Raw genomic sequence first — 17,309 nt, forward strand, 5'->3', positions numbered from 1 at the left:
CATCATCATCATAAGTGGCTCGACAATCCGTTGTGGATCTTGGCCTGCTCACAAAGAAGTCGCCACTCCTGTCGATTCCTGGCAACTTCCCTCCATCTTCTAACCCCTAGAATCTGTGTCTTCTTCCACATCATCAATCCATGTACCACCGCATACTTGATTATAATTGGTAAATCTTACAAATTAGGAAATCTTTAAATATCTTAAAAATTAAGGTAGACAGGTACAGGAAAACCTAATATAATTTAGCAATGTAGTAAATGTTAGGTACTGACTTGTTTAGAGTTCGATCTTCAACTGAGACTAAGGTTTACTAAGTGCTACGTGTGGTCAGTGCTGCTATATGGCGTAGAGGGCTGGACACTCAAAACGAGGGATATAAACAGATTAGAAGCTTTCGAAATGTGGCTCTATCGCCGTATCCTAAAAATACCATGGACAGCGAAAATCACAAATATAGATGTTCTTAAAAGAATAAACCAAGAACGCCAACTTTTCGAAACCATCAAGAAAAAGAAAACGGCGTATCTAGGTCACATCATGCGAAATGAAAAATACCAGTTCCTCCAACTTATAATCGAGGGTAAAATTGAAGGCAAGAGAGGAATGGGACGCAAGAAAATGTCCTGGCTCCGAAACATAAGGCAATGGACAGGGATTAACGACATACAATCTCTGATACATATTGCAAGAAATAGAGAATTAATGGAAAATGTGATCGCTAACATCCATTAGTGGATTTGCATCTAAAGAAGAAGAAGAGTAAATTTTTCATTCTTATGTTCAAATTGTTAAAAAAAATTATTGAGACGCTTCTAGGATTTCTGTTTAAGTTCCTGACTACATAAAATCAAAAGTATTGTATAGGGGTGAGTTGGTATTGTAGATTTTAATAAAAGTACGATATACAGGATGTTGTATTTAAAAATCCAAACTGACTAATGCTATCAGAAAAATGGTAAATTTGGCAACGTTACAAAATATCAAATTTCAAATCTTTATATTGCAAAAAGGTGTATCTCTGTTTCTATATAATTTGTACCATCAATTTAAGAGACAATTAGTCGTTTCCAGACTTGTGATCCACTCTGTATGTTTATAAATCCTTAAATGTATTGACGGGAACCGCTATTCATAAAAATATTTTCTTATAAATTTAACAATTGAAAATTGTCGATTACGTGATGGAAAATTTATATTATTTAAATGAATACGTACAATCATTCCTACTATTATATTATTCTCTCTGTTATATAACAAGTATGCTAATTTATCTTATTTTGAATTGCAGTCAAAACTGAACTGTGAAGTATTGTTCGATGACCTGGCATTCGAAGTGAGATGGGCTGTTGCAGGAGATAGCATTGTGTTGCAATTGGTTGCGAAATTGGGTATGTCCTTTTGTTGAATTAATTAGAAAGATCAAAACTATTAACATAGTTAAGTATACAGGAGAGTTTAAGAAAAATGATATTTGACTTATTTGTTAAATGATATTTGTTGATATTTGTTAAATATGTATCCCAGATATCAAAAGTTTATTGCTGCCTACGGTATGCTTTTACAGTTCTTTAATAAAGAGCAATTAGTTCTTGAATATTAAAACTACAAAGAAAAGTGAAAAAATTTAATTAATTTGCAAAAAATGTCTTTAAAGATGTCGTTGAAGAGTGAGGTTTTTTGTTAATAAACAATAAGAATAACTTTGTAATTTGTTATAATACTTCTTTCTGATTAAGTGGAAAGAAAATCTGATTAAAAACAACTTCCTAAAAAGCCTTATACGACCAATAGAAGCAAAATTAGTAGTTTGTTTTTAATCATATCTCTGTTTATGAATCTTAAGAGTTGGCATTTTCTCAGATTGTCAATGAATAACTATATTTTATGATGTAATTGGTAAGTATGCAATTTATGTAATTTGAAAAAGGTAGTAGCCCTAGTGATGGTTCTCATGCGGACTTTGCCACGAGTGAGTAGATTAGAACTATAAATTGCAGTAGAGTAAAGTCTTTATTTAACTACAGAACAAATACAAATATTATTATTTTGTAGCAAGTCAAAAAAAAATACATAGTAATTAAAAAAAGGAATATAAAAGGTAACTTAAATATATACAAACAAGAACACATATTAAACAGAAAGTTAATTATTATTAAGGAATTTTTACCGGTAAGCAGTTCAGTGGATGTTCTGCAATAAGTCATATATTCTTCTGAGCAGTAAGAACAATACTTTAGAAGATTTTTTTTTTATAACTTTAACGAAACTATTACAGCTTAGCTGTTTAATAATTTTTGTTAAAATATTGTAATAGTTATAATTATGACAATTTTTTCGGAAAGACATAATCTACAGCAATTTGTTCGTATGTAGTGACAGTTTCGCGTATTGTGAACGTTGCTTTCTTAAAAGGACACGTTTTATGTGAATTTCAATTAGAACTTGAAATATCAACAGAGTAGTTAGCAGCGTAATTTTGAATTTGATAAAGAAAGGTCGGCAGTGTTCTAGATAACTAACCCATGCTAAAATCCTGATAGCTTTCTTTTACATTCTAAAAATTTGAAGTGCGTTTGTTGAATTGTCCCATATGATTACACCATAGTTTAGGTGAGAGTGGAATAAAGAAAAATATGTCATTTTTAATATTTCAAAGTACACAACCACAACCAACGCACAACCTTTGCTAGTTGGCGAATACCAAATAATGAACTTGATAGCTTTTTCTTAAGTTGTGAGATATGAGCCCATCAGTTCAGTCGATTCATCATCATCATCATTGGTGCTACAGCCCAATAAAAGAGCCTCGACCTTCCCAAGTATATTACGCCAGTCAGTTCTATCCATTGCCAACTGTTGCCAGTTTGCTGTGCCTATTCAGTTCAGTCGATTATCTATGGTTATTCCCAATAGTTTAACAGTCTCTTTGTTATCTGAATCATTGTGTACATTACTTGCAGATATAACCAAATTTTGCGTTTTATCAGAGTTAAGTTTTAGTTTGTTTGCAGCAAACCCTGTTCTAGATTTAGTAGAAACTTCCTCATGAGACATTTTAAAATCATCACTATTTTGTCCTGATATGTCTTGTAAATGTCTCGCAGATGTATCATCTCAGCGTTCAAGCTCCTCAATCACCTCGCTCACATTAAATATCGCGTTAGTAGTAGAACGAGCACTTCTGAATCCATATTGTGTGTTGCTAAAGTAATTATTTGACTCAAAATCAAGTAGAAATCCATATCAATAGAGCAAGCGGGATTTCGTACCGGATTTGGAACAAATGATCACCTACAGAGCATTAAAACGGTAATAGAAAAGATCATCAAATACAATCGACCACTTGTTCTGGCTTTTGTAGATTTCCATAAAGCCTTTGACATGGTAGAATTTGACAAAATTCTGGAAGCACTACAGGCATTTTGTATTGACTGCCGATATACAAAGTTAATTTACAATATATACAAGAACGCAACTATGTCGGTGAAACTACATAAAAACACGGATCATTTACCAATCGGCAGAAGAGTCCAACAGGGTGATACCTTATCGCCTAAACTGTTTACCGCAGTACTAGAATATGCTTAACTGGAAAGAGAAAGGCCTGAACATTGACGGTAGAAGATTCACAAATTTGAAATTCACAGACGACATAGTTTTGTTCTGGGACAACCTCAAGTAGATATGTACAATGCTACATGAACTTTAGTTAGTGTGTGCCAGTGTTGGTCTTAAGAAAAATCTCCAAAACAAAATTTATGACAAACCTAGTACCTAGCGAAAATATCAATATTAGAGACAACGAAGTAGTTGGTGAAAAAATACATATACCTCTTACACGAAATAAAGATCACAAGAGATAAACAAACATGTGAACTACAAAGAAGAATAAACATGGTCAGCCTATGAAAAATTCAAAGACATCTTTAAAAGCGATATACCAATTTCTTTAAAACATAAAACATTTGACACCAATGTGTGCCTGTGATGACCTATAGTGCCGAAACTTTGACATTGACAGCTATAACTTCTAAAACGCTGCAAATAGCTCGGAGGGAAATGGAAATCGCAATGCTGAGTATATCGCTTCGTGACCGAGTTAGAAATGAAGACTTAAGACGAAGAACAGGAGTTACCGATGTAATTTCCCGAATTGCCACACTAAAATGGAATTAGGCCGGACACGTCGTCAGAATCAGTGATGAAAGGTGGACAAAGAGATTGCTTGAGTGGAGGCCAGCGTTAGACAAAAGAAGTAGAAGAAGACCCCCTACTCGTTGGACTGACGATCTCAAGAAAATGTTAAGAAATTGGATGAAAAATACCCAGATTAGAGCAAAATGGACAAAAATGAGAGAGGCCTATGTCTAGCAATGGACGCAAAGGGCTGGGTGATGATGATAATTGCAAAAAAATGGATTTTTGAAGTTATTTCGGCAAGTTATTGATGGATTTGAACTTAAACTTAAAAATTCAGAGTCCCCGTCTATTCATAAAACAATAATTTTTTGAAATAAAAATTGCTCCTAATATAATCAAAATTGTTACAGCTATAAAACTAAATTTTAGGACACTGGCCTTTGTTTATAAACAAATAGGACCCATCTGATATTACCTCAAACCGTGTTTTTCGTTAACTATGTCCTCTTTATGACTTAAAACTATCAAGTACCTGTCATAAATAATCCTGAGTTATTGAAGATATACTCAGGGCTCGATAAGACAGAAAGAATCCCAATTTGATACCATACGTACGAATATTTAGAGGAATAAGTGAATTGTTCTTTTAAAGGTTGTGAAAAAATAATAAAACTAAAAAAGAGTTTTAAAGTTGGGCAAAAATGAAGTCTAATATCTTAGCCTTGACCAAGGAAGTTCTTGGTGAAAGAAATATAAATAAAAATAAATTGTTCCCAAGGCAAAGAACTCCATGGTTTTGTACAGAAGTAGAGGAATAATGTAAAGAAAAGAAAAAAGCTTACCTGAAAGACATGTCGACCAAAACAGAAGAGGCATACCATAATTACAAGACAATTAGAAACGAAACACATGCACTTTTAAGAAAAATAAAAAATGATCACTGGGAATGCTTTTCGAAAGAAATTGAACATGATTTTTAGGGTCTGCAAAAGAAAATATGGCGCTTCATAAGAGGTCAAAGAATGGAGGTAAAGGAACTAATAGAACCAAAACACCTAGAAAATGGTACTTGGATTGACTATGTAAAAAAGGCTCTATGCAGAAGAAGAACAAACGACGCTAGAACCGGAAACACCAGAAATTACCACAAATGAAGAACTTAATATAAATGTAAAGAAAGTTCGGAAAATACTTAAAACCCTCAAGAACAGAAAAGCAGTAGGTAAAGACGCGATACCAAACGAATTACTGTAATATTGTGAAGCAGCAATGACAACACAATAAAATACCAGAAGAATGGAGAACGAGCGAACTAATTCTACTATTCAAAAAAGCAGATAAAAGCTAGCTAGAAAACTACAGAGGTATAGACTTGTTCAATACTATGCCAAAACTTACAACTAAAATTTTACAAGTGCTAATAAATCAGAGGATTTATTAGCACATTTAGGAGAAGTTTAGCAGATGAACAACAAGGTTTTTGTAATGGAAGATCGTGTACAGATGCAATATTCGTTATAAAGCAAATTACTGAAAAATCACTAGAGTATGATAGACCAGCACTTATGTGACTGATTTACCTAAAGAGAGCGTTTGACAGAGTGAGACTCAAAGATGTAATCCATTTTCTATATGATAGAGAAGTTCCCCTAAATATTTTAAAAACTATCAAAAGCATCTACCAAAACAACAAAATAGAAGTCAAAATAGATAGACAATTTACAGAACCTATAGAAATAGACAGCGGAATAAGACAAGGGGATTCATTGAGCACCATGCTCTTCAATTTAATCATGGATGAAATCATCAAAAGCGTTAACAACGGAAGAGGATACAGATCAAGTACAAAAAGCAAATAGACTGGCAGGATGCCTTAATAACACTATATCGCGAAACAGACTCATTAACACTGAGATGAAGTCACGAATTTATAAAGCCAGCATAAGACCAATAATGACATATGCCTCACAAACAAGACCCGACACAGCCACAACGCAAAGGCTACTGGAAACGGCAGAGATGAGAGTACTGAGAAGAATTATAGAAAATACTCTGAGAGATCGAAAGAGAAGTGAAGACATTAGAAGAAAATGTAACGTACAGTGCATAAATGAATGGACACAAAATAGAAAAAAGAATGGAATAATCACATAAGCAGAATGGAGGAGACCTGTGTCGTCAAAGTAGCAAGAGATAAGTCACCAATCGGCAGAAGAAGGATCGGACGACCGCGCAAAAGATGGAGTGACCACCTTCCATGGAGGTATTCATCCACCAATGAACAAGCAGAATTGCTTATATAGAGGAATAAGAAGAAGAAGAAAAAACAATTAATTCAAGAATAATTACAGTAGAAGGAACAGCACAAGACGAAGTAATAAATTTGTACAACGGACTATAAAATAGATGAAGCTAGAGGAGGGTACGATGCTATAATAATAATGGGTGATTGGAACAAGGGGAATGGGCAAAGATCATAATAGAGAGATACGCTGTATGTGGAGAAGGAACCATAACTAGAAATGGAGTAAGGATTGTTGAATTCTGCAGAAGAAATGATCTAAAGATTGGGAACACCTAATATTGGAACCAACGAACAAAAGATAATTAAAGGTTTATGTTTATAGTAGAAGAAGAAATTTTAAAAGTTTAATGGATTATATACAAGGAGACCATAGAATATGCAAACACTACCGAGCAATTAATTTACTGAATGTAACATGTAATGACTAATATAATTAGAGACAGACTAACAATATATACAGAACAAAGCATAAGCGATTACCAGTACTGTTTTAGAAAAGGCAGATCCATGATAGACGCTATACATACGCTAAAACAAGTGATAGAGAAAACATATCACGGAGGATAAATAGGTGATGGGTTTCAATATTGAATTCTATTGTTTTCTCGAGAATCTGTCTTATTGAATAAATCTGGTCAATCTAGCTTCCGTGATACCTGTGGAAAATATCCATAATGGTCTGCTTTTCGACAGATCCCCCTGGACTAGTTACATACACATTTCCCCCACTACAACTTACGTAATGAAAAAAGTAGCTCTACGTAAGAGCATTTGCGCTGTCCATCAAATGTGCTGGCAGATGCACTATTGAATGCAAGGCATCTGAGAAGAAGAAGATATTACTGGGTTAAAAATGACAACACTTTTGCTCGACAAAAACATAACTGACATCCTTGTCAGTATCATACCAATGTCAGATTTACGTTTCAAATGTAGTTGTTCGAATTGCAAATCTATAACCGGTAATTTCAACGGTCGTAATTGCGAATGCCAAATATGTGACTATTTTAAACATAAATTAGGTTTAATACAAGAGTCTTTAAGTAACGAATCCCAATGTAGTTGCTCTACTTGTAAACATCATGCCCCACCTTCGGCTGAAGCGGATTCTGAATGCAGTTGTGAGGTATGTGAGTGTTTTAGTGATTCATATATTGGAGAAAGTAATAATCCAGGAAGGTATGATTATAGCGACTTAAATGTAATACCAGAATATGATGATGGAGAATTAGAAGACATAGAGGATATAGACGATATAGAAGATATAGAAGGTATGGACGATACAGAAGATATGAACGGTATAGAATATATAGAAGATGTAGATATAGACGACATAGAGTATGAAGACGATATATATGATGTACAAAAAACAATTTCAACTGAAGTAAGACCAGATGAATTAGAGTTTGATCCAGTGCTAGACAAGCAAGAAACAAGTATTAGCTGCGACTGTCTATTCAAAATTTGTTCAGGCTTGATGCATAAAGATACTCAATTAGGTCCTGGAATCTCGGACACACGAATCACACCAATGTCCAGAGATTGGTCCAAAGAGGTAGAAATAGCTGATATATCATTCGGTATATGCTCAAGAGACGTTTATGTACAAACATCAATAAGTGTTATGAAATTTAAACCGCATCACTCTACACCTTCTTTCAGAGACCATTCCTCCGTTAAGTTCAATGGTTTTACTGAGACGGATGATACTGACCCATTATCTCCGTCCTCTAAAACGTCTACCAAATTAATTTGTACTTGCGATTATTGTGAGTGTAAAGGATGTAAAGGCCAAAAAGCATTCAAGATCCATAAAAAAAATGTATGTGACTGCGGAATTTCTACCTGCGATTGCCACGACGATCGTCCTACAGCTCATCAGATACGATTTTATAACCAGGCAACCTATACAGACGACAATGCTACCAACGAAATAACTGTAAGCACTTCTTTGTCTTTTAGAAATATAGACAGAGGTGATTCTTCTAACAAAAATAAAAGTGCATCACAGTTAACTGCAAACAGGAGCACGTGCTCAAAAAATAACTCTAAACATACTCTAAACAGCTGTAACCAAAACTCCTCAAAACATAATCTTAATGGGGGATCGAGTACTCACAGTTTGAAAAACAAGAAAAAGAAGTCAAAAAAAAATAACAACAATAATAATAACGCAAAAAAATGTAATGATGTTGGGAAAAATAAAATACAGAATCATTCCTTTATATGTGATGATTGTTCGAAAGAGCTGAAAAAAAAGAAAAAAAATACAGCTAAAAAGAAAAAAGAAGAACCATGCGGCTGCGAAGTTTGCACTCGAAAAAAAAGGTTTAAAAAGGCGTAACAAATTGGCGGAGATGGTGTAATCATTTAGGAGAATAAAAGCAACTAAAAAGCTTAGTAAGATACTACTAAATAAGTTTGGGAAATAAATGTTGAAAAGGAATACAAATAAAATAATAAATTGGTTTTGATTATTCTTCTTTACTATCATCTTTAAAATTGAGTATATTCTGTTTTTCTTTAACTCTGTAGTCTCTATCGTCTAACCTCACCATCATCCTCGTTTTCGTACTGCTGATTCAAGATAAGGTTCAGTTCTGCTTAAAAGATTTCTGGATTGATTGATCCTTAATATTTAAGCTTAATAATACATTGCTTTTCAGTCAGAGTTGTCAGAGTTTACTGAAAAACTTTTGGAAATTAAATATTTAATTCAGAACAGTACATTCTAACTCTTTCATAGTAAGGTTTTGTGTGTGAGACCGATTATTAAAGTACTTCATGTACTTATCGTTGAAAGTATTGTCATACAAAGGATATCTTGGATCTATGGCAATAGAAGTTGAGTAAGATTTATAAGTGTTAAATATATTCTTCGGTAAAGTAGGGGGGATCACCGGCTTCACTTAGTAAGCTTTTGATAGGAGTTGTCTAAAATACTCCAATAGCAATTCTAATGCCAAGATTGTGTACAGTGTTAATCTTTTTAAGTGTTTTTGTTGAAGTTGAGGCATATGCAATTGACCCGTAATCGACTTTAGACTTTATTAACGTTCGATATACTCTCATTAGGGTTGTTTCATCTCATCTACAATTTATATTAGCCAGTATTTTCAATAGTTTTAGTCTCTTATGACATTCGGATACAGCCTGTTTTCTATGAACATGCTTATATATTTTGTGGATGGTTTAAACACCACTGTGGAGTTATACAGCTTTAAAGTTAGATATACTTGTGAATGGTTTAAATGCCGCTGTGGAGTTATACAACTTCAATGTTGGATAGACTTGTGGAGGTTTTTTGGTGAAGAATACTGCCGAAGTTTTTGGTATTGAAAATTTGAAACCAATAATAGCTGACCTTTCTTCTGACTGGTTTAGCATTGATTGCAATATATCTGTCATTGGTTTAATGTTTTTACTTTTGATGTACACAACAAGATCGTCTGAGGATAGGTAATCGAACTTTTAGGGGGTTGGGTAGATTATGAATGATACTATTTATTGCTACTAGAAATAACGTAGGACTAAGTACTGAGCCTTGTGGTGTTCCATTTTCTTTAACATGTTCCTTAGAGTGGGAATTATGTACCCTTACTCGAAATGATCTATTGTACAAAAAAAGTTTCCTAAACTTATTACACGAATGTAATTTTCTGATGATATCAAATTTCCAACATGTGTTAAATGCTCGTTTTAAATAAAAAAAAAAGCAATGCAGAACTACAGAGCGATTAGGTCGAAATCCGTTTTGTTCTGATATTAAGTGATAAGCTATCTGAAATTTGTTGTTTAGCCAAATTAAATTGAGGATCTGGAATGGGTATAGTTTAGCGGAAAGGGGAAGGTGTTTTAAAAATATGTCTCTAATGTTGTTTGTCAGGCCCTGGGCTAGTAGTTTTTAATTACATTAGGTCATTATTTAGTTCTCCAATAGTAAAAGTCAGATTAAGTGACGCTCATAAGAATTTTAACATTTATATTTGACTCTAACATCTTTTTGTTCAATGGTAATTTCTTTAAACAAATGTTTGGCACTCCAATGGGCAGCAAAATATCCCCCATACTATGTAATTTTGTTTTGGATGAACTTATAACAACGTGTAAAGAAAAGATACCTTTTCACATACCTTTTATTAAACGATATGTAGATGATTTGATTTTATCGGTCCCTGAAGACAAAGTAACTAATGTTTTAAACACCTTTAACGCCCAATGTGAACACCTAAAATTTACGGTTGAGAGAGAGGCTGATAATATGATTCCTTTTTTAGACATGCTAATCCATCGTGGCAATGATGGCATGCTAAGGACGGAGTGGTACCGTAAACCTTGTTTTAGTAACCGTTTTATAAACTTTCATTCTCAACATCCATCTAAGATGAAAACAAATTTGGTTTTGGCCCTGAAAACTAGGGTTATCAACTTGTCACACATGGAGTTCAGAGACAAGGGACTAAAAAAGCTAAGATCTATATTACAAGAGAACTCCTATCCTATAGAGCTGTTAAATAAACTCATTTTCGGTTCTCCTTTTCCTTCGCAATTTTCTGACAACCAAAATTTTCACAACAATGAGGTCCGACAATTGACACTGAAGCTAATAAACATCTTCAAAAATGTTAGTGGTTTAAAAATTACAACCAAAAATGTGAAAACGATATCGAAGTTATACACGAAAACAAAAGATCCTTTCACAATATACAGGAGTCATCGAATGCTGTTTATTATATACCGTGTACCTATTGTAACAAAATATACATAGAAGAATCATCTCGTAATTTTCACAGTAGGGTGATCTCACATCGTGGTGATATAAAAACCAAAAAAATAAATGCATGTGCATTGACAGAACATGCATTAACTTTGAAACATGAATTTAATTTCGAGGATTCCTGTATTTTGGCAAAGGAAAAGAATCATTCAAAACGTGTTTTCTTGGAAATGTGTTCCATAAAATCTAGTACATCGTGCATCAATAAAAAGTCTGACATAGATAAACTGAACATTTGAACATTTATTGTTACTTACTCGAAAAACATCCAAAATAAAATAAATATTTACCTGTACATAAATTACACTTGCACGCATAACATGTTGCATACCATTAAGACAGGTTTAAAAATTAAAAAGTAAATCACCCAAGATGGGCCTCTAGTATTTCTTAAAAAGAAATATAATATTAAGAAATATATATACACCTAATTACTTTTTAATCATAGGGTTTTTACTTTCTGTTCTCTATGTGTCAGAGTTAAAACTCACCAGTAAAAGATGCCATAAACTAAGTTTTACTATCTGTACATAAATTTTAAAAATTTTAGGATGTATTTTGTCCATTATTTTATATGTGTATTATTAATGTTGAGTGTCAATGCTTTTACAAATAATCTCAACAACTAGTAGGTTGTACTGAAGAATTGTGATATTTTATAAATATTTACATATTTTTCTTATTACAGTGTTTTGAAAAAGGAATAAAACCATTCCGAAAGCTAGACAAAAAGTCAAAAGAGTGTTTCATTAACATCCCGGTCAATTTTCTGACTGCAACCCTAATAAACTGTTGTTTGTTGTATATATATATATATATATATATATATATATATATATATATATATATATATATATATATATATATATATATATGGATTATATAGTAACACGAAAAAACTAACAAAGGTAATACAAAAAATTACAACAGAGAAGCAGAATCACAGCATAAGCTAGTGGTATAGTCGTAGCAGCATGTATAGCAAGACCAGGAAGAAATGAAGATTAAACTAAGTAGGTAAAGAAAATGAAAATATACAAAATAAAGAAAAAAATAGAAGAAAAATACCATTATATTAAAGATTTAAGATTAGGTATTCTATGAGCTAGGGAAACACGTATTTTGTAGTGATACACATTTTATTAGAAGCTGATTGATTGAAATCAGCTTCTAATAAAATATTCTAAGAAATCAAGCGTACCTATCTTCTTGTAATGGAAGGAAAATAGGTCGTCCAATTACTCGATTATTCAAATTGTTATGTCGGCCGTTCTCATCCTGACATCATAAATTACATAAAAATCAGGAGTGGTTTTTTCCTTGAACTTTAGGTAAATGTAGAACTTTAGGTGACTGACATCGAAATTATTATTGATTTGTCAGGGTCGGTCGGTGAATGGATATTATTTGACTTTTTTAATTGGGTATGTACACTTGAGAACCGTTCGAGTAGGTGCAGAGAAGTGTCGTTAACAAATTGAGAGGCTTTACAGGGTGTCAATAGCAGAACGAAAGTTACTTATGTTTTGATGCAAGTAAAATGTATATTCGTCACAATAAGAAGTATCGAAATGGTAAATTCATCATCTGATACGAAAAGTTATTCTCACTCATTTTTGATTGGTTTTTAGACTCATGTGTGGTATCTTGTTTCGTACCCTAACTCTTATTCTCTCTATGTCGTTAGGAGTTCTTTAAAATGTTATTTCCAGCTTTTTACACAGTTGGTTGTTCTTACATTTAACTCTTGAATTTTTGAAATTTTCATTTGGTTTCTTATGAAAATTTTTGATCTCATCCCTATTATTATATTCTTTTATCTGTTGTATTTTTGGGTTTAATATTTTTACTACATCTAAAAATACAATTTTTTTATTGGTCTTTATTTCGATGGTGCACGAGAAAGGTGATATCCACATAACGAGACCCATATACTACTACTTATTCTTCTTGGATAATTCTTGGTTTATAGAAGCGGATGGGGGCTATGGTTCCGGAGTTTTCAAAATCAATTTTGTGACCTGTATGACGATGGCGTTGACCTAGAGCTGAAATTGAATCGGAATTGCGAACAGAAATGGAATGTTCATAAATCCTATTTTGGATGCAACGATTTGTTTGGCCTATATAGAATCATTTGAGCTGTGGGTGTACAGAAGAATTCTGAAAATATCATGGACAGAACACGTTACAAACAAAGAGGTTCTGGGAAGGATGAACAAAGAAATGGAAATTTTAAATTCAATAAAAACAAGAAAATTAGAATATCTCGGACATATTACACGTGGAGAGAAATACATCTTGCTCCAACTGATTATGCAGGGAAAGATCCAAGGAAAGAGAAACATAGGGAGGCGTAGAATGTCATGGCTGCGCAACCTGAGAGAGTGGTACGGATCTACATCAAATGAACTTGTCAGAGCAGCCGTCTCAAAAGTCCGAATAGCTATGATTGCCGACCTCCGCCGCGGAGATGGCACTTGAAGAAGAAGATTATACCATTGAAAAATGAAACTTATGATAGGTACCTTTTCTTTACTGGGGTACAGCAAGAAAACGAACGGTTTGATTTTATGAAGGATGTAAAATTGCTGGAAAAAAATTGCAATTTTGATTCTCTTGAAGACTCTCTAATAAGAGATATACTAGTTAGTGGGATTCGAGACCAATCCTTACAAAAAAGACTCTTAAGACATGTAAACCTGACTGCTGCAGAAGCCGAAAATTAATGAAGAATAGCGGAAGTGAGTACCTTCCAAGTCAAAGGCCTCAGAAAAAATACAGTTGATGAAATTAGATACAATAGGCCCTACGTATATGCTTAGATCCAGTTGATTTAAATAAGTGAATATGTTTAGACCAGTTTCCTACTACTACGATTGAAGAGTTATCAATTAAGCTAAAAGATAAAAAAATGTTTACTGTGCTTGATTTAAAAGAAGGGTTTTACCAGCTTTCTCTTGATTCAAAAAGTCGTAAACTATGTACATTTGTAACACCATTTGGAAAATTTTGCTTTAACCGATTGCCTTTCGGTTTAAATGTTAGTCCTGAAGTACTTCAGCGCATGAATGAGAAAATATTTGGAGATTTGCCGATTGGGATCTACTTTGATGATTTTATCATAGGCGCTTCAACAGAAGAAGAACATAAGAAAATCATTAAAGATGTAATTAAGAGAGCAGAGAGGTTTGGTATAAGATTTAATAAAAATAAAATTCAATGCAAAGTCTCTGACGTTAGTTATCTTGGTCTGGTTTTTTCCTCTGAAGGTGTTAAGCCTGACACTGAATATATGAAAGCTGTTCTGATGCTTAAATAACCTGAAAATAAAAAGGAATTGTTAAGAATATTAAGTATGTTTAATTACTGGTCTAAATACTTACCGAATCTCTCTGAATTGTTGTCACCGTTAAAAATTTTATTAAAAATATTGTAGAATATAAGTGGACAGAAGCTCACTTGGCAGTTTTCCAAAAAATTAAATATATAGTCTCTAAAATACCTATATTAAAATTATTGGATCCTATGTTGCCCATAGAAATACAAAATAATGCAAGCCAGCATGGTATTTGCTACAGGAACGTAGGCCAGTAGCATTTGCTTCTAGAGGCCTGACTTATACAGAACTAGATGGGCTCAGATTGAAAAGGAGTATCTGACAATTTGGTATAGTTTATATAAGATCCATTAGTTTGTGTATGGTAGAAAAGTAATAATCAAATCTGATTACAAGCCATTGGTGATAATTAACAAAAAAGACATTTGTAAAATAAGTTCTCGTTTGCAAAGACTAAAATTCAAAATGCTTAAATATGATTTTGAAGTACAATACTTGCCTGTCAAACAGAATGGCCAAATAGAAAATCGATGTTAGAACCTGACAGAAAGTATTTTACAATATTAAGGATGATATAAATATTAACAATAATTTAATTTTTCATAACTTTAAATTGGTCATTTCTAAATCGTTAGAAAGTCTAAAAGTCCAAAGCTAGATGACAACAAATTAGAGCGAGAAGTTGAAACGAGAATAATGGCAGGAAACAGATCTTTCTTTGCAATGCAACATCTAATGAAGTCAAAACTTCATTCACGAGATACAAAAATCCGGATATATAAGACCATAATACGACCAGCAGTCGCGTATGGAAGCGAAACATGGACGCTGACAAAAAGAGAAATAAATAAATTGCTGGTGTGGGAACGTAAAATTCTTCGAATGATATATGGCCCTTGCAGAGACAGCGTGACAAACGAATGGAGGGGCAGATACAATAACGAGCTAGAGTCTCTATTCGGAAAAGAAAATCTAGTCAGATATATAAAGGCCAACAGATAGGCAGGGCATGTGATACGCAGTAACGACAATCGCTTTATAAATAATGTGTTCTGGGAAAGGCCAGAGGGAAGAAGGTCTGTAGGGCGGCCCAGAAAAAGGTGGAAAGATGCAGTCAAAGAAGATCTAGAGAAAATGGGGGTGCGAAAATGGGAATTACTGGCACAGCAACAGTAAACATGGAAGGCAATAGTAAACGCGGCAAAGACTCACGAAGAGTTGTAGCGTCATTGATGATGATGAAAGCTAGAGCCAGGAAAATATTCTTTTTGCCTGGTATATCACAAGATGTACAGAATTTTGTATCGAAATGTAAAACATGTTTACAATACAGTCGGAAAACTCCTAGAGAACTACCCATTCAGCATGAAAAATCAAATATTGCTTTGAAAAAGTGGGGACTGATATTTTAATTAATTTAATTATGCAGGGAAAGATTATTTGACTATCGTTGATTACTTTAATAATTGGATATAACTTATTCCTTATAAAAATAAAACTGCAGAGGAAATAATTGACAAGCTTAAAGTTGTTTTCTCTACTCATGGCATACCAACTAATTTAATGTCTGATAACCAACCATTTAACAGTAAGAAATTTAAAGACTTCGCTGAAAGTTGGGAAATAAATTTGATAACCTCCAGTCCAAAATTCCCAAAATCAAATGGACTAAGTGAAAAAGCTGTTAGTATTTGTAAAAATATTCTTAAAAATTGATTCAGGAAATGACATTCCTAAAGCCTTATTAGAATATAGAACATCCCCCTCTCTGGTCTAAATATTTCTCCATCAGAACTATTGAACAAACGATTGCTTCGAACCAATTTACCTTTTACTTGGATGTTATTAACAGAAACAGCTGATTTTGACTTTGAGAAAATTAAAGAAAAGAGGATTAAAACAAAAACTTTATATGACAAGCAAGCTCACGAAAGACCTTCATTTGTAGAAGGGCAGAGTGTAATGATAAAAAAAGACATTTATTGGGTACCAGGTGAAGTGGCTTAGGAGCATAGTACTTCTAGATCATATTTGGTGAGGTAGGATTGGGATAAGGTTCTAAGACGGAATTCATCGTTCCAGAGACCAAATCTAAATCCTGTGTATCTGAAATCCAATAATGAGGATTTATTACCTACATATGTGCAAAACTGATGCCTCTAAATCAAAATGTGAGGATCAAACACAAACATCTATTAGTCATGATAAATCAGATAAAACTCAAAGTAAAACAATTATACTAGTAACAGGTCCGAACAAAACCCGCTCTGGTCGTTGCATTATAAAACCAGCTAGACATAGGTTAGTAATTAGTAAGTTTTTGCATTATCTCCCTAAACCTAGGGAGATAATGCAAAATTCATCTGGAAATATATTATCTCACAAGTGAAGTCTGACAAATTACGGAACTGACAAAAAAGTGACATGAAAGCCATATAGTCATCATCATCATCATTATTATCATCCAGCCTTAATTTATCACGTCCACTACTAGACATAGGCCTCCCTTAAACTATTCTAAATATTAACTCCGATTCTATACGATTTTGTGGTCTTTGTTGCCAATTTTTGGTGATACGCCTGATGTCGTCAGCCCTTACACCAGAGTGTAAGTGCTCTTCCTCTACTACGTTTGTCTGATCCTCCTCTGTAAGGCCAAAGCCATACAGAACCCATCCAAAAAATCAAGAAGATAAACACGTAGGTAAGAATTATAGAGGAATTTCTTTAGTTTAATACAACAT

At 33.4% G+C, this 17,309-nt stretch overlaps 1 protein-coding gene across 1 annotated transcript in view; it reads left to right on the forward strand.

Moving 5' to 3' along the window:
• The window catches only part of Skel (DM13 and DOMON_DOH domain-containing protein skeletor), a 158,380-nt gene that overhangs the window by 118,440 nt on the left and 22,631 nt on the right, over positions 1–17,309 (forward strand). Inside the window, exon 6 of the mRNA XM_072530674.1 lies at positions 1,292–1,391. Within this exon, the coding sequence (XP_072386775.1) occupies positions 1,292–1,391 (100 nt within the window). The remainder of the gene's footprint in view (positions 1–1,291; positions 1,392–17,309) is intronic.

Source organism: Diabrotica undecimpunctata, chromosome 4 (genome assembly GCF_040954645.1).
Source record: "Diabrotica undecimpunctata isolate CICGRU chromosome 4, icDiaUnde3, whole genome shotgun sequence".
In the NCBI taxonomy this organism is placed as follows: Eukaryota; Metazoa; Arthropoda; class Insecta; order Coleoptera; family Chrysomelidae; genus Diabrotica; species Diabrotica undecimpunctata.